Here is a 25,416-nt window from a genome sequence, read left to right as displayed (position 1 = left end):
TTTACAAAATCAAAGTTTTAGAAGAACTTGAGTGAGACATCTGTTAGTGCAGCATATATATTACTGAAAGGGAGGAGACTGGTAATTGTGTGCTATAATGGTTAGGTATCATGCAGAAAAACGCCAGTTTACCTCAGCCTTCACTAACAAGTGAAAATCAGATTTTGACCCTTTGAAAGTTTCCCAGTGCTACTTTTGTTGGTGTGTATGTGATATGACTTGCCTGTGGTGGCCATTCACAAATGCTTTTAGTTGAATGTGGTTTTAAATTCTATACCCCAGATAGTATGTATGGGATGCATTTCATAATTTCAGGTGGAAGCTTTTGCTGCATGCCACTGCATACAGTCTCTTCCTACATTAGAACATGCTTTCCCAGATGGGTTTGTGTAGATGTCCAAAGTTTTGCATGCTCTGCTGCAGTGCTGACACTTCACTGGCTTTTTCTTGAGGGTCCTTTTGGCTATTTCAGTTTGGCTTGGTTAAATAAAGGGGGAAAGTGTTAATGATAGTTGTACCATAATTCTTTATGCCTTATAGGAGGACTTTCAAGACTTATCCACGTGGTGGCCCTTAGCACACCAATTTTGTTCAAACTGGACAGGGTACTTCTTTCCCACGCTATCACAAAATTAAGACTTAAAATAAGGGGAGAAATTAGTTTCATATAGCAAACAGCTTAAAAAAACCCATTTCATTTCTTACCTCAGAATCAGAAATTAGGGTCTTCTTCAGACTTCATTTTTACTGTTAGCTAGGATCCTTCCTTGTGTTACTCCTGTCTGCTCTAAACATCACTGAATCTCTTTTGATTTGTTTATGGAATTGCTACATGCTGTAAGATGTCAGTGATCCCAAAATGGGACAGAGCAGTGTACGGGTTCATCTCTAGAGTAAAGTTGATTCATTGTTGAGGGTTAACATTTGCATTGAACACAAGACCAGATTACCACATACCTTTTTACAGAAATAGACTTGAGAGTAAATGGCCAAGAATATGCATAACTGAGATGAGAATGATAGTCTGTTTATTTAAAACTGAGATGAGTGCACAACCTGGGATGCAGGAAGGAGAGTCCAGCTGTATTTTTCTGGTCAGAATTTGAACACAGGATTGCTAACTGGAACATAGGCTGCTTTGGGAGATTTGCTGAACCCTGCTCTCAGACCTTAACTCAGGTCTCATGTATAAAATTGGAAACAGTGTAGGTTAAAGTACCTTTTTTCTTCTAATGGTATATTGCTAGAACTTTATGGGAAAGTGTATTAATTTTTCCATTTCCTTCCCCCCATGTAGCACAAATATTGACTACAGACCAGACTGGATGAATGAAATTTTCAGAGTTAAGGCTAACAGCAAAAGTAAGCTCGTGTAAAACTGCAGCAGGGTTAAAATTAATGGATGTTTATCTCTTACTGTGGAAAGAAAGAGGAGCACGTATGATAAAATTAGTCTCTATAGCCCATCTAAAAACAGCTGCCAGACAGTCACTGAAGGATAGCAAGCTGAAGTCCAGAATAGAAGGAAACAGCTGGGACTAAAATGATTGTTGCCAGAAGAAAGACTTTTACATATATACCCTGATGATTGGTTTAACATGGGTTCATTCTTTGTAGGTATCTCAGGGTTTGATCAGTTTTATATTTCTGACTAGGTTATGCAAAATGAATCACAATCTTAGCATGGTTTTAAGCCTAATGTAATCTGATTTTAAACAATACTGCTGCAGTACTCCCTGATCTTCCTTACATTAGCAGCAGGACCATGTTGCTTTAAGTGGCACCAAATGAGTGAGATTTGATGAAGACAAATAGGGAGTTTTAATTTTGCTCTTCAGCTGTCTTGGTGACCTGAGGCAATTCACCATACTGCTTCAATGTCACTAGTGAAGCGAGTAAATTCTATGGAGGAAGGGGAAGACGCAGGTCTGCTGTGGTATAGCTTACCTTATGCCATGCTGTAAAGTTCATTATTAAGATTTCAGATAAACTTAATGTTTTTAAGATGATTTTCAGTGTAGTAATTTCATTTTAGAGTAATAGTACTTGGCTGCAGGAAGAACCCAGAAATTTTCAAAGTTTTAAGTTGTCCAAGGATCATCTTTCACAGAGGAAAAAATACTGTTTAGCACACCAAGCTGAATGGGAAGTAGTACAATCAGTGAACTCTTGCAGTAAAAAAATCTCATTAGTTTGGCTGGAAATATGCTAATGAGGATGACACAGAAAGCAATAACAAAGCATCACGCTTCAAGTCAAATAATTTTAAATGTAAATGTCTACCACAAGGTCAAAAGAGCTTATGTTACAGAGGGCATGTTTGTCTGGGCTTCTTCTGAGGAACGTTCTGGTAGTAACCTTACTTTGTCTATCCTGAAACAGATCTTTGAAGGCCCTTCAGCATGTTAAAGTATTTGATGTATTAGAACAGGTTTTTCAAAACTCTTGTCTTTCCTCCAAATGAGAATGAACCCTTTTCTAAATAATAGTAGTGCAAGTCTTTTATGTGAGATTTTCAAGATATAAATTCCATAAAACTACTTATAATGCCAATTGTTTATCTAGAGGGAAATGTTTACTTTCACTTTACAGTCAATTAGATAGTAAGCTTAAAAGGAAATATTTCTGTGATTTTATTGGTCAGACTTAGACTGACAGCAGTAACAGAGCAGAGGGATGGGAAGGCTGGTCAGGTGTTCCTTGTGAGCCTGCGTACTGACAGCTTTTTACATTACATTCACAATTACTATTTAACTGATCAGCTGTAACACACATTGTATTCTTAAGAACTCACTGAATTTAATAAAGGAAAGATTCAGTAAAAAAATGTTACCCTTTGAATCTCCATGTTGGCTTCCATTTTCTGTTGTGCGTCAAGGAATTTCATGCACTTATCTGTTTTCATTGTTAGGTGGTTGAGGAGCTTTATATGTGGGTGGTTGCATGGATATTAGGATTTAAAAGGCTGAATTGCATATCTCTGCAGAAAATCCTCTTAGCTTATTATGCACTTTGGATGATCCAGGTAAGTTTAGCATAAAGTAGAATATATAAGACTAGATGACCTAGTCTGTTGAAGAACTAGATTAACTTACATACTGCACATTGTAAGCAATATTGCAACAGACCTTTTTTCCTCCTAAATTCCTAGTTAAAAACTGCCAAGGAATTGAACAAGACTTTCATCTATTTGATAGGCAAAAATCTCTTTATAGTATTTTCAATATTTAATGCCTATTTTTTTTTTGTTTGTTTTTTGGTGGTTTTTTTTTTTTTTTTTGTTGGGAAGATTGTGGTGTATCAGTTAGTAAAATTGTAATGTAAAGTTGGATGTAAATGTGAGGTAGAATTTTTGGGGTCCTTTTTTGACCCTGTTGTATGCATTCCAATGACTTTTCTCTAGTATGGCCATTATCATGGAAATTCCTGTCAAATACTACAGCAAGAGCTGACTGCAAACTCTGTAAATATTTTTAAATATTTAGGGTTGGGCTTTTTTCAAAGAAACAGGAAGAAAAAATGTTGGTGTAATCAACATTTCTGAATGAAGTTATCTTATCCTGTAGTCCTGTCAAAACAATGTAAATACCAATCAGTTCAATCCAGATAGTGATAGGACAAGGGGGAATGGCTTTAAACTAAAAAGAGAGGAAAAATTCTCTACTATGAGAGTGGTGAGGCCCTGGTATGGGCAACCCAAAGAAGTTGTGGATCCCCCATCCCTGGAAGTGTTGAAGACCAGGTTGAATGGGGCCCTGAGCAATCTCATGTAGTGGGTGGCACCCCTGCCCACAGCAGGAGGGGTTGGAACTAGATGTCTCTTCCAACCCAAGTTCATGACTTAATCTCAGAAATTTCTAAAAGAGTATTAAATTCACAAATAAATTTACCTTGCTTCCTTCTCCAGCAAGTCCTTTAAGTGAGGTTTTACTCACTTGTATTTAAATCCACATATTCAACCCCTTCATGGGGCTCAGTGTTTCTGCTTTGGCAGTTGCTGCATGCAAATATTAGAGCTAGACATTACTGAGCATACATTATTAGAATATCTGGGATCAAGTCATCCCTTCCTTGTTATTTCAGCAGTATATATTCCTGTAGTTGAATGATTGTATCATGGCATCAGCTCTTACAGTTAAGAGAGAAGGAAAAGTGCACCCTTTTAAAATTCCCACTGTCTATTTTTTTGCTTATAACAAAGTTAACTGCTGAATGCCACTCATCAGGTGGTAGATGTAAGAAGACTGTCTAGCTTGAAGAATTAATTTCTCTCTTTGGAATATGGTGTTTCCATGTTCTCTGGTATATCCTAGTGTATCGGTGTATTGTAATTATAGTACTGATTTTATGCCATTAATATAAACAACTACTGAAAGAATGGTTGGAAAAGGATCTGGAAGGTTGCAAAATTAATATTAGAAATTTTGACCTTTGAACAGTGACCTCAATGGGATAAAAACTTCCATTTCCTCCATTGTAAAAATCAAGGCAAGTAAATGTTGGGTAGCTGTGGACAGTCTTTACAATTCTGTACCTCAAGAATGAAAACTGGTTGTGTATTAAAGCTTTTCTTGAATTCTCCTGTAGAAAAATCTTACAGAAGTTTGTTTACATTACTGCAAACAAGATGTTTTCAAGGAATCCTCATTTCCCATCTGTTATATAAAACCTAAACTGCAGTGGCAACTTTGCAATACACTTACAGATCCTGGAATTCATATGTACATATTGCAAAGTTTAATGCTCCCTTCAGTCCTGGCACTTCAACACACATCTGTTTGAGTTATTTACAGGCTTATGTAGCTGTTTTCCTTATTTCCAAGCATCCTGTTGTTGGTACTCTTTCTCAGCAAGTTGCAGGGAAAATTTTAACTGACCAAACAAGTCTCTTTTTTGAGTTTAGCTTACTGGTATAAGTTTTAAAGGTTTTAACTTAAAACAACAGGAAAATGTAGATCATTTTCTAAATGTTAATTTGACCACTGAAATGGAGTAGTTGTGTAAAAAGATTAATGAACTGTTCCTGCAGATTTTCCAGTCAAAGATTGAATGTTAGCAGACTTCGGGCAATTCTTGTTAATGAAGGAATTCTCCAGTTAAAATTATAATTAATTTTAGACCAGCCTAATCTTACACAATTAGTGCATTTTTATTTTCCTGAAATAACAGAACTGACTCCTTCATCAGCTATGCAATATGTGCCTCTACAGAAGTAACTAGCACCTGAACAGAAAATAGTGAATTTTTAGAACCCTTTTAGTATCACACATTCCTTCATTGGAGCATATACAGCAGAGTAAGGAGCCTTTTGTTTATTGGAATTCAGACTGAGAGAAGAATCTTTGGCCCTTCTTGGGAAGATGAGAAGAGGGAGGAGATGTAATATCAACTTTATAGTGCATTAGTTGGAGCTAATGGTTTTGGACAATGTGCTTCTCTCTTTGGTACAGTTCCTATTCCTGTGTTGACTGACATTAACAGCACAATTCAATTGTCCCATTCCAAGTTGCTGGTGGCATTTAAGAAGCATTAGTATGCTCAGAACATCCACGTGGCAGATGCAGAGTGAGAGCTGTGCTGGATGCCACAAGGAATGTTCAAGGGCATTTTGTTTCGTGCCCTAGATGGTATTCTCACTAGATGCCTATATGTAGGCACCAAATAATTCTAGCAGAAATTACTGTGAAGTGATCATACACTTGCTAATACAAATGAAGCCTTTTTATAGTTTCTTCTTTTGCCAGCTTGGAGAAACCAGCATGTGAAAATAGACATCTTTCAGCATAGGGAGAGTTAATTTGTCTTGCTATGACAGATTTGTAGTCTGTATTTGGTCTTAGAATTAATATTCCGTCTTATAGATTAAATATTATATGTTTTTACAGTAAGCATGCTGAATTCAAATGTTTCAATATAACATTTTCATCTTAGAAAAAATCATTTTTCTTCAACTTTGTTTGTCTTAAGTTCTGAATTGGTTGCTGAACTTCTTCCTTATAATCTTTGTCTGTTTTGAACATGTTCCAGACTATAAGATAAAAAATAAATTAAAAGCCCTTACCTTATAATTCTTTTAAATAACTTGTGCTTGGATAGGTCTTACTACAAATCCTGAGTTGAGATTTCCGCATGTATTTAAGAACAGCTTTTAACCTGGACCAATAGAAATCATTTATTGTGTAACTGAGGTATCTAAATTAGTGGTTTCTGAAAAAATATAGTATCCAATGATCAAATGGTTCTGATTATAGCTTTTCTTTTTCTCCTGGGATCTTTTCTAGTGTAGTCTTCCCTCTGTTTCTACCTTTCTTTTTAAAAGAAATTTTCCATCTGAGGCTCTAAATATCGCTAGCTGTGGATTTTAAAAATGCCTTGCCTCTCTGTACTAAGCTTCCTCAAAATGCTGATGTACCTCATGATACCAACAACATTCAGGGAATGTTAGTAGTCTGTGATTTGCACTTTCCCTTTTCTTGGATGAGGCATTCCTCATCGGGCACCTCTGAAGAGCTGGGCCACCTGCTGCTCTGTGGCCATTTGAGCAGCTCACATGGGAGTGGTTGTCACAGAATCACAAAATATTCTGAGGAATACTGGAAGAGACCCACAAGGATCATCAAATCCAACTCTTAAATGAACAACCTGTACAGGGATTGAGCTCATGACCTTGGTGTTATTAGCACCATGCTCTGATCAACTGAGCTAATCTTATGTCAGTCCAGGCAGTTCTTGGAAATGGGGAAATAGGGTAACTGCAAGGGCTCTTGGAAAGTGCTGATGGGTAGAGCTGGGCTTGTAGAATGAAACAAGGTGTTCACCCCATTACAGACATTATTTATAGTGCTGATGGTGATTTTACCTAGAGAATAAAACATTGCTGTCTTTAGACTTCCTAAAATTTTGGAAGTCTGAAGTTGGAAGGAATTTTTGATACCCCGTAACACTCTTATTTTAAGCTGCCTCATCAACTGGACTGCTGAACCAATGATAAGATATCAAAAGTTGTTACTTAACAAGATTCATAGAAAGTGACAGACATTGACTCCTGGTGTCACAGATTCAAGGTAACATTTTCCTCTATGAAATAAAATTTGTAACATAGTTAAGGTAATTCTGCAGCTGTGAACAGGAATTCTGGCTCAAATGCAGAGAAGAGGAAGGAAAGGTTAGTTCAGAGTTTTTTGGGTTTTTTTTGTGGGGTTGTTTTTTGGTGGTGTTTTTTTTTTGCATATGTAGCATTCTAGTGAAAGCTCCGGGGCTGGAGCTCTGGAAATTAAAATCTGTTGTCCATAAGCACGTAGTTCTTCCACTCACATAAAGAAGGACTTAAATTGTGTAGGAGAGCTGGGTAACTTTGCAGGCACTTTGGCAAAGATGATAAAGAATAAAAACAAGGGTTAGGGTTTCTGGAGAGATTTTGAGTTTATTTTCCGCCAGTTATGGTTGAAAATGAGAGATTAGATGCAGGATCTTGAACACCTTCATTATTAGGACAAGTCACCCAATAGCAATGTTTTTACATTTGAATAGTAGGATTGGGAATAAGGACTTTAATTTGGCTTAATTGCTAAGTTTGAGTTGTTTCCTAACTCTGTTGTTACTTTATCTTTGCTTCTACGCCCTATTTGACATTCTTTTGGAAACTGACTACTAGGTAAATTCTTCTTTACTGAACTTTAAAAGCTTTTAAATAAATTTCTCTTGTTACAGGTCATCTGGGGGATTTTTTTAGTGATGTGGTGTATCACAATTCTTGAGAAACCGCTTTCTAAACTCTCATTGAATATACTTTACCCCCCAAAAAACCCCTCTGCAGGCATTGTTTACTAACTTTATAAAATCTATAATTTTTTAGGGTGAAAAACCCAAAATCTTCATCATAACTTTATTAAATAGGTTGGTGGCTTGTAGCAAAGTTATTATATTTATTTCAAAAACCTTGAATCTGTAAAACTAGAAGTATTTCAAAAGCAAAGTCTTTCATAATATCTGTTAAGATGGAGGTTGAAAGGTTTTTTTTCTGAAAGAGATAATAGAACCTGAGTAATTTCAGATGTCCCCAAGAAGCTGTCCAATGTATCAGTCTTGAAACTTGATATGTGTTGAAGATTGAAGTTGTTTTTATTGAATATTTAACATCCTAGAAGGTTTTCTAAATTGACCATTTTTGGAAATACTCATCAATTTTTCTGATGTGCTCTTATTCTGTAATAGTTTATTCAATTTATAATATGAAATCTTTTTGAAGGTGTGTGGAAACATAGAATACCAAGAGATTTAAGTCATCTGTGGAGGACTATGTGTTTTCATGGTACTTGACTGTCAAATGTATATTTATCTATTTAGGTTCAAACAAAGAAGGAAGAAACTTTGCCACCACCACATAGTCAAAACATTCCAACTTTTTACTTTCCTCGAGGATGTCCTAAGGAAAAAGTAAATATAGATGCTGTGATTGCCAAAATTGAGAAAACATTTTCTGAATTTCCAAATGAGAGGGCAACGTTAGAAGACATGGGTAAGGTTGCAAAGGTGAGAACTTGCTGGCCATCTTTTTGTACTGTACCCTATGGAAAGGAAAGATGAGTTCTGTGTGCTTGGTTTTCTTGTATTGTGTGTTTCCATCTCCCATACATTAGTATTTAATGATATTTTACATTGTTGATAATAGTTATGTGGAATTTTCTGCATTAGCTGTCTTTCAAATGACCTTATAAAAAGAAACAAAACATTGAAACAAAACTTGAACTACTTTTTTTGCTGCACAAACAACCAAATACTAAAGAGCAATGTTGTATGTTGTTCTCCATTCCATATTGACCAAGAGAGTTAAGGCAAAAGCACTCCTAATATATGTTTTGTTTTCAGATGGTCACAGAGGTTGGGTTTTTTTTCTCATTTTGCTAAACCTCCATTGCAAAGACACTGGTAAAGACAGAATGGTTTGGTAACTTGAGATTATAGCTTTCAAGTTATTCCTGAAGAGCTACTTTAGAGTTACGGCAGAGTGACAAAATACTTAGCTTATAAAGCAGCAAATATTTTTTAAACTTCTCTGTAAATTTAAAGACAATAAGCTAGTTAAAATGGACTTAAATTTCCATTTTGTTATGTTGAATTAATGCTTGAAATCTCACTGCAAGTCATGATCTTGCTAATGAATCTCAGGTTCTCATCTCTGTTCCTGTCACTTTGTCCAGGGTCTAGAAAATAGAAACTGTGACTGCTCACAAGAGCAGGACTGGGAGTTTGCCTCAGCAAAACTTTTTTACTGCTAAGCTGAATGATAGGATCCCTTTCTTCCACAGGTCCTTCCAACACAGAAGTACATAGAAGTAAGGAGGTAGGGAAGAGACCCTTCTCTCTCAGCAAGGATGCTGAAAGGGTCTAGTCACCTGTTATTCAGTGATGAAAGATGCCTTCCTGAAGAATACTGTCTGAGGACAGTATTCATCACAACCACTTTTATTTTGTTTGAAGTACTAGTTAAGCTATTGCATGAGAAGTAATTGTACTTTTGCTGCAGTGACCTTACGCATCTTGCAGTATTCACAGTGATTTTGGAGATCCTTGGGGATGCCAGCATGTCTGACTACTCCCAGCTGGATTCAGTTTTGGGTAGACTGGGCTCTTGGCTGTTACAGCTGCAGACACTTGGGCTTTAGGTGCATGTGCTCACACTGGAGTTGGGAATGTGTAGCTGTTGAGTACCCTAAAGCAAGATCCTGCTGCTCAGGGCAGGCTGGCCTGCTCCTTAAAATTGGATACAGGATGTGCCATGCACGTGCAAAGGGTGCAGATGAGTGGAGCCATCTTCTGAGTCAGACAAATGTCAGTTTGCTCCAGTTCAGAGGGTTTGTAAGTGTGCTGTCTTGAGCTTAGCTAAAGATATCCAGCTGTTGAGCAGAGCTTAGGATGGACTCTGTTCAGCTGCTTGGAGCATGGACAGACAGCCACGTGACTCGCTGTGTTAGTCTGTTAGGAATGCTACAAGTTGCCCTGTGTTTTGCTCTCCACTTTTGGATTTCAGCCTAATGTTGCTTTAAATAGATTATTTCAGAAGCTGAAGCTGGTTTTGGAAACTGGTTTTCAAAAAATCTCTTCCCTAATGCTGTCTTCTTAACACTTGTAATTTTGAAGGATCCATAAATAGAAGAGTAGCCCTCAGATAAGCAATCAGTAAACTGACTTGATGTATACTTTAATTGTAGGCTTGTGAATGCCCACTGTACTGGAAAGGTCCTTTGTTTTATTGTGCTGGAGGTGAACGAACAGGATACGTGTCAGTTCATAAATTTGTTGCAATGTGGCGGAAGTAAGTAGATTACTTTTTTTAGAAGTACTGCATTTTTTTCATTGAAATGTGATATTTTAAGCTCTGAATGTGATCTTATCTTGTAAAGGGGAATAAAACATTTTCCCATAATCAACTATTGTCAGCAAGCTTGTACATTGGAAAATGTAACTAAGTAATACTTTAATATAAACAAATCTTCATTTACAGGGTTTATAGATTTTAAAATGTTTGGGTAAATGACAGTTCATGAGAAGTGAAAACCATGGCCCTTACTTGTAGATGCCAGTTCTGAACAATGTACTTTTTATTTTTAGTTCTTTTCTAATTTTAACTTTAAATTGTCCTTCCATGTAATCAATTACATGGTGTACCCACCTCCTTTAACATCAATTTAAGAGACGCTTCTGCTTTGATAAGTTTGCTTGGAGCATTTGACATTTGTAATGACCTTTTTAATAAATATTGTTTCATAGGCCTTGCTCTAGGATGCCTGCATGAGGTAGCATGAGCAATTTTCTGTGTAGAATACTAAATAGAAATATTTCCATTTCAGAGTACTTCAGACCTGCTATGATGATGCTGCGAAGTTTGTTCATCTTCTGATGAACCCTGGATGTAACTACTTGGTGCAAGAAGACTTCATTCCTTTTTTACAAGTAAGTTGCAATTGAAACTATTTCTAGGAACACAACAAAATGATGAGCTGGCAAAGCCCTGAGCTGCTTGAACTAAACATACTTTTTCATGGTCATCATTAAAGTTTATTGATAATATTTAGTGCAAATGACTTTGCATGGTCCACTAAGATGCTAGTGACTTGTTTTACAGTTAATAATTTTGTATAAGGTGAGGTGTTTTCTAAGCACCCTGGTGAGATTTCAAATCAGTTGTAGGAATAACATATGTATTGGAATCTTTTATGTTTCATAAGTCAGTTAAAGTTATTTAAGTCAGGTAGCCCTTTGGAGGGCAAAGGAGAAGTGGGATATGAATTCAAATCCTAGTAAATCTTTGTTGGAAGAGCAGCAAACACCACCTGTAGAAATGACTGAATAAAACCTGAATTGACTTCACTGAATCATAGCCACAGAATTAGAAGCTAGGACAGTCAACAGTGTTCAAAATCCTCAGCCTATCTAAAATATAGGAAAAAATCCTATTAAAAATATTTCTAAAATACAGGAAAGCTTCTGTTTATCCAATTTATTTAAAAGATAATTTTATTTTTAAAAGGTTTGTAATATGATTTGTCTGAACCCTCAGTGAAAACATAGTTATCAGTAGTGATTGTGGTAGTTTGTTTAAACTGTTTTGGTTAAGGAATAGCAAGTGTGTTAGTCTTTGCTAATTGTCTTAAATGGACACTAATGAATACTCATTGTGATATTATTTTTTTGTAGGATGTGGTGAATAGTCATCCCGGCCTTTTATTTTTAAAAGAAGCATCTGAGTTCCATTCTCGGTATATTACAACAGTAAGTGATTTGTATCTGGAAAAGCTATTTTTTAGTTAACTAAGGAAATCAAGATTAGTCAAATGTCTCTAAGCATCTTTGTCCCATGGGAAGAGTAGAGTTAGAGCAGGCTGTAAGTCTTCTTCTATTTCTATGTAACTAGAAATTTTGTGGAAAAGGAGTCTTTCTTAGGCCTGATAGTTCTCAACATTTTTAAGAAATTGCTGATTTTAATACTAGTAAGAGAAGCAGTGAATTGTAATAGTGTTGGATAAGTTAATGAGCATTAAATGAAGAGCAGGCTGTTATCTTAAACTCTTGATTGTGGCTGTAGACTGCATTCATTAGAATCCTGACCTTAGTCTGGGATTAATTAAGTGAAGTCTTGAATGAAACATCTATATTAATATGATTATGTTCAGTATTAAGTGAAATAATGATAATATTGAAGCTGCTTGCCACTTGTCTCTCTGGGGACTTTTCTTCCAAGGAAGGTTTTTATACATGAAAAGTTCCATTCCTGTCTTCCCTTGGTTACGTGACTGAAGTATTTGTTCTGTACCCAAGGGAGAAATCGGTGACATTAAATTTTCTCAGCTGAGGACTACACAGTCGATTCCACTGAAGTCTTAAAAGATTAAAATTCTTCAAAATGACATTCAGTTCACTTTCTTTGTGCATGTGAAAACTAGCTTAATGAATATTCTCCAACAAAAAAAAACATGCAGTGTTGATCATCATATATCCATCTTACACTTTTACCCAGGTTAAAATTGTGGAAGGTTTTTTTTTTTGAGAGCATTTGGGTTTTGTTCATTACATCCTTCTTACAGAGACTTGCTGGCCTATCAAGTATGTCCTGCTGCATTAGGTTTTGCTTCTTGTTATAATGATTACCTGAGCTCACAGAACTTTCTCCTGTCAGTTGTGATTGAAGGAATTGTTCTGCCTATGATTTGTTTTGTTTCTTTTTGGATTCTTGGTTGTGTCACAGCCTGCTCTGGTTAAAATTGTGAAAGCTTGCTGCATGACCTGAAAAAGAGTAGGAAAGAAAAGGTCCTGCCACGTCCAGTTACTTTTCTTTGGAGGAACAGCTTATTGGAGTAGGTCTGAGTCTAGCAATATTGAATAAATTAGTACTGGAAATATTTTATTAATAACATTTAGTGTAGCCTTCAACAGAAATTGGTGTTTAATCAAAAAATTGGTGTTAAATCAAAAAGTAAACTAGTATGAAAATATCAATAATATTTGGAATGCCATTCTGCAGATTAAGAAATGGCAGGAGTTCTCTGCCTTTTTCTCATCATATTTTAGGATGGTGCAACTGTTCACAGAATCACAGAATATTTTGAGTTGGAAGGGACCCATAAGAATCAAGTCTAACTCTTAAGTGAATGATCCATACAGGGGTCAAACCCACAAACTTGACATTATTTGCGCCATGCTTTGAGCAACTGAGTTTGTTACAGTCTTCCAAAATTCTGTCCTGCATGTTATTAATGATAATAAATAGATGATTTTACCTATGATGAAATATTTCATACCTGTATTCAGTTAGTTTAATCATGAAGCTTCATCTAAAGGATACATCCAGCTGCAAACCAAATGAGCCATTCTTCTGCTGGTTTTTTTTGTATATATCCACATATATGTATGTGTGTATGCATACACATTACATACATCTCTTTAGCACGTGTTGTGTAAGCCATGAAAGCAATCTGGTCTGTCTCCTAAGATATGTTATAGGTTTGTTGGTCAGCCTAGTTGGCCAAGATAGAGCTGAAATAAGTTAATAATGTTTGCTGTGACAAATGAAATACTACATTTATTTTTCCAGGATGTTAGGTGCATATCTGAACTATGAGTTCTTGAAATTGTAGTCTCTGTATTGCAGCATTTCTTCTCCTTTCTGACAAAGCACTCTGCAGAATAGTAAAGGCAATTCTAGACAATTTGCTTATACTCTGCATCAGTTTACTTTAGAAAACAGTTTAAGTTTGTTCCCAGTTGTCTTTACCAAACATTCAATTTTGGTTTTATTTTTAGACCAGTTAAATGTATAACAGATGAGATAATGACATGCAGATGGATTAAGTTGCAAAGCTAAGGCAAAAACCTTTTTAGAAAAAATTGCTTTGTAGTATAAGCCAAAAAATGGGCCTTCCCTAAATTCACAATTAGAATTAAGTTAATTAAGTTTCAGTAGCAGGATAATCTATTCTTCTGTCTGGAGTCATTGAACCAGCTGTTCTTGTTCAAAGTAAGAACTGAGGAGCTTGCTGCTCTACAGTTTAAGTTTTCTTTCAAAACTTCATCAGTACATTATTCTTCTATTTGTAATTTAAAAATGATTGGTTAGTTTAAACTATTGATTTACTACAATTGAAGTCTGAAGTGATAAAGAGCTTAGCCTGTAGTTGGGAGGACATATTAATTGCAGGAAAGGGATTCCTAAGGAGAGGGGATTTTAGTTAGTACCTGCTCTCTTGCAAATGAAATACTACACATGCATTACTGAGTCTTGCCAATTAGCAGGTACAATCAATCACCAGTTGAGCAGTTATAGTTCATAATATGCTTGGGTTTTTTTGGGTTTTGGGTTGTTTTTTGTTTTGTTTAGTGGTGAATGACTGACGTGAAACGTACACCTGGTTGTCTTAAGTCAAACTAATTGAGGTGAATACTGAATTCAGTTAAGTAGCAGAAAAAGTATATCTTAAAGTCTTATTTCAAGTCTTTAGTTTGTAAACTAAATCTAAGAAAATTATAGCAAATGCATGAGTTGCCCAAAGTAGCCATAGAACCATTAGTTTGGAAAAGATCTTTAAGATCATTGGGTTGAAGTACACGTAAAATTTATTTTTAAAAATGTGTAGAGTACTCATATGGATGTGTTTGTTTCTGGTTCCAGTATCAGTCATGGCACAAGAACTAGTTGTCTTTCTTGCATAGATTATTTTTTGTTGTTGTTCTTCACTTGGAAAATATTAATGTACTTTTAATGCTATTAACAGGGGTTTTTTTTCAAGGAACTTCCAAATAGAATGAAGTTAAATGGGGAAAAACATTCTCTTTGCACCTGCAGGAAATATTTCTGTCAGATATAGATTTGTTGTGTTTGTAGACTTCAGAAGTAGCAACATCTGCTGTACTCTGATCCTTAAGCAGTCCCAATTCTATTTCTGTAAATTCAGTTATGAAGTAAAACAGTCTCACAGCAAATGCAGGTCTTTAAATCTGAAGTAATAAGATACATTAATAGGTTTATTTGATTATATCCTGTAGATCTGGAAGACTTGAGGTAGTGAAATCACCAATATACATATTTTGGATAACACATAAATATTCTGCAACATTACTGAGTGAGATATAGGTACTGCAGCATTGAAATAAAACTTATCTAGAGGAGTTTAGATATAGATTTAGAAATGGTATGAATAGTGGATAATATGACATAAGAGAAGTTCTAACTAATGAGAACAATAGAAATAGGGAAAACATGGAGCTCTCTAATGTAGCTGTACTAAAACATCTTTGAGAAATATTTGGATGGGTATTTAACTACCATAGCTAAAGTTTCTTTCCATTTTCTCTTTCTTGCAGGTCATACAGAGAATATTTTATACAGTAAATAGGTCCTGGTCTGGGAAAATAACCTGTAATGAGCTCAGGAAAAGCAATTTTTTGCAGGTTTGTAATATCTAAAATTTTGCAAGACAGATATTTCTGGAAGTTTTAAAACTGCATTAACTAAAGGCTTAAGGCAGTAACATAAATAGCATTTCTTCCTTTTCCAAAAAGTAATGAAGACCCAATTGCATTAATTCTCATACATTAGAATATGTTTAAATGTAACTTTTTCTATCTGGAGCTGTATACATGTAAATGTGTGTAGCAGAAGTTGATCTGATCTGCTCTTTCTTTTGTGAATGCATTCATTTTCTGCCATGTGTTCAGTTTTGCTGTCACACTGTATGATCTGCATTGTCCCTGAAAACAAAAATTGTTCCACTGAAATAGCATTAGATACTAACTTAGTTATGAGAACTCAGATCATTCAAAAAATAAATGTCTTACAAACTCTTTAATATGTTCTGTTTGTCCTTCTGATAATAGAATGTGGCATTATTGGAAGAGGAAGCTGATATTAACCAGCTGACAGAGTACTTCTCATATGAACATTTTTATGTTATCTATTGCAAATTTTGGGAGCTGGACACAGACCATGACCTCTATATTGATCGGAAGGATTTAGCTCGACATAATGATTATGGTATGACAAATGAAGCACCTTTGTTTACATGTATTAAATGACCTGTAAACTTTGAGCTGAGGAAGTGGTTTAATGCCAGGGACAGTTTCATGAGTCTGTTGGTGTAGCTGGTCCTGCTGACTCAGTGAACTAAAGCAGGACAAGTCATCTGTGATGCTACTTTCCATCTACAAATACCACATTTGAGGAAAATTCTGAATTTGAATTCTGATCTTGACAAAGAAATAGGGCAAATATCACTTACGTGTTGGTGTATTATAAATGGTTTTATTTGGAAATTTTGGGTCGTTATATTGGACAAAATCCATTTTACTGATACTATTCAAGTAGCATTACTTTTATGGCAAGATATGGAAAGAGTAGAAAAGGCAAACATACCTTCAGGTACTTGGCTTATTTGGAGTTTTGCTAACTCAGCTGCAGTGTGTTTTGCTTTAATACTGTTAAGCACTAGTTAGCAGGTTTACATTTGCTGCATGTATAATATGCAATGACTGTGATTCTGTAGTCTTGCATGCTTGTTCCTATTTTAAATATTCTTGTAGCTTGTATGGAACTGTTGGGGCTCTTTTTAGATGCCTTGTGTCCATCTTCATAGTGTTCCTTTCAGGACTGGAAAGCTTACCTAAGCACAAAGTGATTATGGTATATTATCCCACGTTAAAAAGGATAAACACAATTCTGATTGCTTCTGAAAATTTGCCTACTAAATTTTGACAATGCTTTAGGACAGTGAGAAAGGAAAACTGCTTTCATTTGAGTGGCTGCTCTATTAAGTTAGTACATTTTTGAAAGAAAGCACAACTAATACAGTGCCACCTGCAATTTAATTTTGCAAATTCTTAAGGATAAACTGACTATCCTTTACAAAGGTAGTGATTAGTTCAGACATGTCTCTAAAATCCCTGAAATGGTTTCAAAATAGAAGCATGGGTCAAAACCATGTCAAAAATAGATCCCTGTCAGAATCAGGAAGGTATGTTTATTATGTGTGATTGTGCCAATTCTGGTTTGGCTCTTTGCCAAGGTCATGTAAAACTTACTGCCACTGGAAAACATTATTTACTTGTCAAAAAACTGGGAAATGCAGTTTTATTAATCAGCCAATTTTGTTACTTGTATTGCAATTTGATTACTATTTCTGCATTAAGTTTGAATTCAAAGCTGGGTGGTTGTAGTTTTTCTTTGGAGGCTTTGTGTTAAGTGATCCTCTCTAAAAGGATTTAAAGGGATTAATGAGCACTACCCCTGATCGTTCTCACTGATCTGTGTATATAAGAGGAGAGTTCCAGTAAACTCTTCAACAACAGGATACATGCAAAAATAACTTGCATAGAGTTGACACTGTTTCAAACTTTTCTTCACAGCAATTTCAAATAGGATGATAGAGCGCATCTTCTCAGGAGCAGTAACAAGGTACTTGTTTTGTATCCTGGTCTAAATCCCGTTTAATTTTTGCTTGTTAAATTCTGTGGTATTCCAAGGGGAAAAGATGGCTCCCCTCACAAAAGAGCAGTGAATTTTCAGATTAGATTTGTAGTTAAATTCTAGTAGTACTAGAGTGGTCTTGGAACCTTTGGCACAGTTAAGTTCTTCACTCTCTTTACCCATATGAACACAGGCCACTGGCTATTGTATGATGGGAATGAAGAAGGAAGAAATAATTCTTTTTCCATCCCTCAAACCTGTGAAATATGCAAGGAGAACTGAGCTTTTAAGTACTAATTGTAAAATCAATGCTTATTGCATCAATAAATTTACAAAAATGCCTCCAGTTGAGTTAGTTCACATTTCTGACAGTCATTCTTCATTTCTCCCCTTGGGATTTACTTCCTCTTTTGTATTTATGGCATTTTATTAATTTTTGAAATGTTTCCTAGCACAATATCTGAGATAGAAAGCAACTGATCAACAGAAATAAAAGCTGAAATAAGAGACTTACCAGGAATATGTCTAGAGCTTACTCCTTTATCTGAGTGTCTTGGGCAAGGCAAAAACATATACCATATTTTCCCAGACATCTTGAAGATAAAACATCAAAAAATGAATTTCATTATTGAAATGTAATATGTCTAAGAACTGCCTACCTGACTTTTTACTAGACAGGTTGACTATGTGCAACTTACTTGGTTACTGTGGTTGTGAGTAGAAACAGACAATTATGTTCTTGCCATGGACACTTACTTCCTGAAGATTTCTATTTCATTTTTATCTTCATATTTTCATTCCAAAACTCTTAGCTAGTGGAGTTCTGTAAAGCTTTTAAGTTCTCATCACTTCTATCTGAATAGAAATTCTAAAAAGCCTATGTACTTGTATACAATATAGCATAAAAATTTTTTGAGATGGCTCTTCTGTTAACTATTTAGCACCTTATGAACACTGGATCATTAGGAGTAATTAGTTAATACCATCAAGGAAAATTATCCTTAGTTTTGCTTAGTAAAAGCTAAGTGTTCTCTAAAATAAATTTTCTGTCTTTTTCGTCATTGACCTCCAAGAGGTAGAAAAGCACAAAAAGATGGGAAGATTAGCTATGCTGATTTTGTCTGGTTTTTGATATCTGAAGAGGACAAGAAAACACCAACTAGGTAAGCAGAAATAAAGACTGATCTTGTTTTTTCCAGTCCTTAAAGGGGGACCACTGATGAACAGCTGCAACTCTAATGGAAGAAGTTTAAACTATAAAAACATGAGTGGAAAACTGGCCCAGTTCTTTACATTGTCCTTGTTTGTCAGTGTCTCCTGTTGTAGCTGCAGAAGTCTAATTTAATGACTTTTAAGAGGTTAATTCAATGTTATTGGTTCATAAGTTGTGTGTGGCCTATTTATGAACAGGGCCATACGTTAAGGATGTTGCAGCTGTTTCATGATGCCAGTGACTCTGGGAAGCTGTGCAGCTTCTGTATGGTACTGATGAGAAACCTATCATGTGACATGTCACTAGCTTGTTCAGTATGGGAACATAGCCAAAATACTGAAGTTGTCATGTACAATTCAATTTTCCATTGTCTCCCTTGATTTCTTTTTTTAATGTAAAACTATGTGTTTTAGTCTTCTCCTTCACACCATTAACACACGTGTTTTCAAATGCAATAATGGATGGTGTAGCAAATACCAGCAACTCTTACCACAGTAGCTGGTGTTTAATACTTTCCATGGATTAGTGGAATGTACTCTTAAGTCTAGTTTTGCCTTTGAAACAGGCAACATGAATTCTTGAAATTCTGTAGTAAGTTTGTCTCTTTGCTGTTAATGACTGAATTCCAGCATTGAATACTGGTTCCGCTGCATGGATCTTGATGGGGATGGTGCTTTGTCTATGTATGAATTGGAATATTTTTATGAAGAACAGTGCCAAAAATTAGAGAACATGGCCATAGAACCTTTGCCTTTTGAAGACTGTCTGTGCCAGATGCTGGATCTTGTAAAGCCACAACATGAAGGTAATAAACTTCTTTTTCATCTTTAACTTCTGTTTCTCTGGACTTAAGAATTAGTGCAGTCTTAAGAGCACTCAGTTGGTCATACAAATAAAATGCCTTGAGGTTGTCTTCTCACTGACATCTGTTAAAGTTTAATAATTGATCATCCAACGGCAGGCATTCTTTCCATACTAAAATTTAATATGCTGCTTTAAAATTCCTTGTCAGCTTTCATTTTGTGATTGTAGCCACATTTAGTCTTAAGTAAAACCTTGTCACTATCTAGCTGAGGTGAGGCTCTCAGGAAAACCTCTTGATGGTTCACTCATTTCTAACCTCTTCCAGTGCTCATTTGAGTTTCTCTGGAGGAACAGTTTCTAAACAGTGTTTGTCTCTTAGGCCAGTATTGACTTTGGTTACATTAGAAGCCTAAGCTGCCCTTAGGAAATTCATGACAAGGGGATTAAAATTAACAGAATAATGAATTTTTCTGAGTTTTCACTTTTGAACTTTCCTTGACCTGCATTCTACTCTCCTGCATTTGACATGGTATCATCTTTAGCTGATAAAACTTCAGTTTACCTTTTACACTTGAGAAAAACTTAAGAATACAATTATGGTTAGACAACCAATTAGTAAGTCAGGTTTATTGCCCACTTTCTTTCTAGTATTAAGAATATTTAAATTACAAGAAATTTTTTAAAGACACTTGTCATTTATTGGGATGGGGTTTTTTGCATGCTGAGAGAATTGAAATGGCTCAAAATTAGAACATAAAGCTTGATATTCTTATTTAAATAAGTTAAAATGGATTTGCTTAGTGAAAGCACATCACGAAAGGCAGATAAAAATTGTAAATTAAGAAGGAATATTAAGTGTGATTCATCTGAAAGCTCCATCCCTGATATCAATGGAATGAAGTCTTAGACCAACATTCTGTAATGCATGGGGGCTAGGGGGCATTTAAAATGCAGTGAGCCACGCTCTGAGAAGCACATTTATGTTTTATGGTTGCTCATGATCACCTCCTGAACTCAGTAGTTCCCTTCCAGTCTTATGCTTCTGAAAGGCATTTATAATATTTCTGTTCTGAATTTAAAATTAAACAAGGTAGATGAGATACATCAATGTCATGAGGATGATAAAAGAAGGCTATCAAACACAACCAAGATAAGTTATTCAGGGTAACAAAAATGAAAGCCAGTTGAGAAGGTTGGGGTTTTTTGTGTTTTTTTTTTTAGTATAAACTGAATTATGTTTAAAAGGTGGATTAAGAAAAAAATCTAGTTTTCTAATACAAAAACTAGCAGCATAACTGATGTTTCACTTTGTAGCTTCAAAACAAAAGAAGACACTTCCATAAAGTTATGGCTAAACTGTGATACAGTTTCTATAGAATGCTCTGTGTGGAAAAAGCAAACTTGAATTTCTGGAGACCTGAATTAACTACTTAAATTTTACTCCTGTTTTGTTGGTGTTTGAGAGACAGTGGTAGGCATCTACACAAGTGTTACGTGTCTAAGCTCCCATTGCAATAAATGGAAACTGGAGAGCAAATCAATGAACCAAATATAGGAGTCTAACTTAAACTGGGAGCTTATGTAACTAGGATTCAAATCATTTGCTTGCTTGTGGAGAGCTGCTGCTACTTGAAATGGCTCTGTGCACCAGCCATCTGTGTGGGTCTGACAGATAGGGCACAGGTGCCATGGGGGATTTGTGTCCTCCTCCAGTGACGAGCCAGCAGAACACACTGGGGCCCTTCATGACAGATGCAAGCGTGGCGACCATGTACAAATGGGATTTGGATTTTGCTTCCCTGTGATGTCCTTGAGTTACACTTTGTTAGAGGCTGGGACAGTATGCTGAGGAAATACTATTCAAAGTCTGGGTTTTATTGAACTCTTCCATAACATCTTCAGTTAGCTCCTATTTGATTAACAATGGAAGATTATCTGTATTCCAGGTGAATCAATAAAGGGGAGTTGTAAGGATAGTCATCTGTCTTCCCTTGTGTATCTCATATTTTTTAGCCTTTCTGCAGAAGCTTCAATATTCAGCTTTGAAACAGGGTAACATTTCTGAGCAACCTGACAAATGCTTCTAATGTTTAACGCATCCATTGATTTGAGTCTTTAAAGTATCACACTATAAAAATCAAACAAAACACCTCTGAGCATTTAGCTTTCCTCTCAAGTAGTAAATATTGATCAGACTGGACAAGTGTGGCAACCTTGACTCTATGAAAAATTCATCTGTATGAAGCATAGTCACACACTGTCATGTCTGTCATACATTTGTCTGCTCAAGTCAGGGAAGAGAGAGGACTGCTGCCATAGGAGATTCCTACTTGCTACCCAAGCACTCCTTGGGAAGGAATGGCTAACTCACTAGAGACTTCTGTCTTTGAGGAAGCTTAAACTAATACCTTAAATGATTTTTAATAGCTGAGGGATGTAGACTGCATCTCACTTCAACATTCTGACAGGCTGTGGGATATGACAACCACAGCAAGGAAAAAAATCTGAACCATTTCAAGTTTTGTACACTTTGAAGGACACATCTCTAGGTATGTATTTCATCTGTTTGCATCTCTCTCATTGCATTGAGGATCAGTGACAAATGTTGCTAAGCAGTGATGACTGAGTAATGATAATGTACCTTTTGATTCTTCTACTTTTGAGATCTAATAATTTTCTCTCTAATAATCTTATCTCATAATCTTCTTTACAGGAAAAATCACTCTGCATGATTTAAAGCAATGTAAGCTGACAAATGTGTTCTTTGATACTTTTTTCAACATTGAAAAATACCTTGACCATGAACAGAAGGATCAGTTCTCTATGTTGCGGGTGAGTATGAGACTTTAAAAGTCTTTATAGCTACATGCTTAGCAATTAATACTGTTTAAATTAATGAATTAATACTGTTTGGTCTAACATGCAACATGATTGTTTAGGATGGTGAAGGTGAAAGTCAAGAGGTCTCTGACTGGGAGAAATACGCTGCTGAAGAGTATGATATCTTGGTAGCAGAAGAGGCAGCAAGTGAGCAGTGGAACGACGGGTAAGAATGCAGCAGGACAGTTAATATGAATCCTCTCTACTAAAGTACAGCCTCACCACCACTATAATTCATTTAAAAAAAGAATAAACATGTCCTTCCCAAAACTCTTATTCTAAGATATGCATTTTTTTATAAGCCCTTGTTTTTAAATTCATAACTTGGTGAATTGAACCTTCAGATGACTTTTGTTTTCTGTTTAAATTGGTGGTAAACTCATGGGATAAACTCAAGGTGCTGCTCTATTTTAGTGTGCACAGTGGAGTCTTAGTATTTAACTCTACTTTGCCCTATGTCTTTCTCTGAAAAAAAAGCTGATGAGCACATAATGCCTTTATAAAGCAGTTTTAAAGAACAAAAACGCAGTATCTAAAGCTCATTCTCTGCACAGTCCTGTTAAGTAGATGGAAACAACGTGATGAAATTCAGTAGTAGTTGGGAAGACATGCATGAATGTGAGTCACTCTAACCCAAGACCTGGTCAGTGGAGCAGTGTGTCAGTGTGTGCTTTGAATCCTTTCAGTAGAGCTGCATTTCATACTGGAAAGTTCAGCATGTGATAGGAGAGAAAGCTAACTTAAATTCAGGGAATTATTACAGAACCCTGGTGCTGTTGTGGTTATGCTTATTTTAAAATATTGGCAAATATGTTTTTCCTGCAGCTGCCTTGTTAGTGTTCCAACATTCAGGCACTTCTTGGCATAGTTGGACTCTTTCATTTTCTTTTTCTTTTTTTTTTCTTTTTTTTTTTGTCTGCTTCTAGGTATGAAGCAGAACTGAGTCCTGTAGACCATCAGAAGGCCAGTGTTCTAAAGTATCAAATGGAGAAAAGACCATTTTTTGAAATGCCTTCCCATCTGGCTGATGTAGACTTGGATGATTATGGCTATGATGAGGATTTTGAATAGAGGTTACTCATGGCCAGCACTTGCAGAAGAGAAGGGACAGTCTGCAGCAGGTCTGCTACACACTGACACGTTTCAGTGGGGTTTCTTTCCCTACTGAAAAGTATCAGTGGGAAAAGAAACACTTTCTTTAGTTTTGTGCTAAAAATATCTAATCACTACACTACCTTGTAAGCAAAAGAAATGCATTTATATGGAATGATGAGATTTTTGTATTTATTCAATAGTTTATCGTTTGTAAAATAGATTAAAATATTTATTTTCAGATGTTGCATAATTCCTTTTTGGAAGAATAACAATATTTGACTTAAGAGAAAAGTAATCTACTGTTTTTATGAGAGCTGTATAATTCTCTTTAAGCTAATGTGTAGTGCACTGACCATCTCCATCTCACCTGTGAACAGGTATTTCTGTCCTGGTATGGGAGGTAAGGAGACAATTTACACCTGCAGTGTGCTTGTGCTCATAGACAGCCCTCTTTTAGGTTTTATGCCTTGGCAAGAAAGAGATGTGACAATGAGTGCACAGTTCAGCACTCATTTACAAGCAGAGTTTTGTCTGACAGGCTGTGCATATTAGTAGAATACACTAAAGTGAACACCCAAGACAAGTTGTTTTTCTTTTCTGTGTAGTCCTTGTTTGCCCCAACTTTAATTTTGCCCTTTTAAGCTTGAGTTTCTTTGTTGATGTTAATCATAAAAAGATTATTTAACAGTGAAGTCTGAGTGTTCATACTTGATCCAAAACGAGGGTGTTAATTCATGCAGAAGGAACCAATTTTTTTTTAAATCCTTTGTATAAGTGTTACTTGATCAGTGATGTGCACTAATTTGTTGTGGGCATTCAGTGCTTTTGTCTGTCCTCCCCTTTGCTTGTTTGCTATTGACACATTCCATGGATATTCATCAGTGTCACAGCAGCCTGAAATTGTTGCCTCACTCTTAACTGTTAAACAGGTTTTGTTGGGAAAAAATGTACAAAAAGATGTAAGTTATTTTTTTGGTTGCAGTGTAGATCTTTTAAGATGTTTAGAAAACATGTTTGTATTTTCAAATAAAGATTTTCATACATGTAATTTAACAGATGTAATTTTTACATACTTCACACAATTCATGTCTTGCTAATAAAGAGCCATTCACCACAGGATGGGTTACACAGGTATGCAGTCTGATTGGGTAATTACAACAAGCTGCATATGCAAAGCAGTCAGCCTCTAGCAGGTTTTTCTTCATCCAGAAGAGTATTTGCTGAGCAGCTGGGAGAAACCTGTTGTGCTCAACTCCTCACACCAGCTCCTGCACAAACCTACACACCTGTGTATCAAGAAACTCACTGCTGAAGTGCTGGTGAACCTCACTGAGGGAAACTCAAGTAATTGTAATACCATTTGAAGGATTTTGGTTAATTATTCCAGTTTTAACACAGACTCACCAATGTCAAAAGTTCTCCAGGGCTGGCTGGATCCCTTTCACTAAGTGCCCATGGTTTGGGGCTTTTAAGCAGTAAAGATACACAGCATTTCTGTGATGCTCTGGTCCCTCAGGGAAAGGATGACCAGCTGGCATTGCAGAAGGTGATCCTGAACATCTGTTACACTGCAAGATACCTACCTTAAAATTTTTCTCAAGAAGGGGGGCTTGTAACTGGACAGCAAACAGCCACAGGCTTTCCCAGGCTGCAGTGACACATCGGTCACACAGCACTATGGTGCAGGGTCGATCTCTTCTGCAGAGCCGGTAGCTGTTGTTGCCACTTTGTGTTTAATGAAGTGCCTGTTAAATCCTGCTCTCTATTATACTTGTGCTAACCAAGTCCTTTCCTACGAAGAATGTATCCTGCAGTTTTCAGAGAAATCCTTTTTCCTAAAATATGAGTTTGAGGATTACTGGACCTTGCCTCTGCAGGGTAATTACCATCCCAATCCCACTGTTACAGAAATTAAAGTATCCATATGTTTGAAGTGGTTCCAGGTATAACTGTTTTCCTAGTCAAGCTG

The 25,416-nt window shown here is 36.1% G+C and overlaps 1 protein-coding gene across 2 annotated transcripts in view; it reads left to right on the top strand.

Annotated features, from left to right (window-relative positions):
- PPP2R3B (protein phosphatase 2 regulatory subunit B''beta) overlaps window positions 1-24,579 on the top strand; it is a 44,292-nt gene extending 19,713 nt beyond the window's left edge. For both annotated transcript variants that reach the window (XM_036381907.2, XM_036381915.2), the window contains exons 2-13: window positions 8,347-8,532; window positions 10,212-10,315; window positions 10,851-10,953; window positions 11,698-11,772; window positions 15,358-15,444; window positions 15,871-16,027; window positions 17,395-17,443; window positions 18,529-18,618; window positions 19,298-19,473; window positions 22,186-22,304; window positions 22,412-22,518; window positions 23,279-24,579. In XM_036381907.2, coding sequence (XP_036237800.1) covers window positions 8,347-8,532; window positions 10,212-10,315; window positions 10,851-10,953; window positions 11,698-11,772; window positions 15,358-15,444; window positions 15,871-16,027; window positions 17,395-17,443; window positions 18,529-18,618; window positions 19,298-19,473; window positions 22,186-22,304; window positions 22,412-22,518; window positions 23,279-23,423 — 1,398 coding nt within the window. In that variant the 3' untranslated portion in view covers window positions 23,424-24,579. The remainder of the gene's footprint in view (window positions 1-8,346; window positions 8,533-10,211; window positions 10,316-10,850; window positions 10,954-11,697; window positions 11,773-15,357; window positions 15,445-15,870; window positions 16,028-17,394; window positions 17,444-18,528; window positions 18,619-19,297; window positions 19,474-22,185; window positions 22,305-22,411; window positions 22,519-23,278) is intronic.
- Window positions 24,580-25,416: the final 837 nt, after the last annotated feature.

Source organism: Molothrus ater, chromosome 2 (assembly GCF_012460135.2).
Source record: "Molothrus ater isolate BHLD 08-10-18 breed brown headed cowbird chromosome 2, BPBGC_Mater_1.1, whole genome shotgun sequence".
NCBI classification, from domain to species: Eukaryota; Metazoa; Chordata; class Aves; order Passeriformes; family Icteridae; genus Molothrus; species Molothrus ater.
The sequence above is the reverse complement of the archived record's forward strand: the minus strand, read 5'-3'. Positions and strand labels throughout refer to the sequence as shown.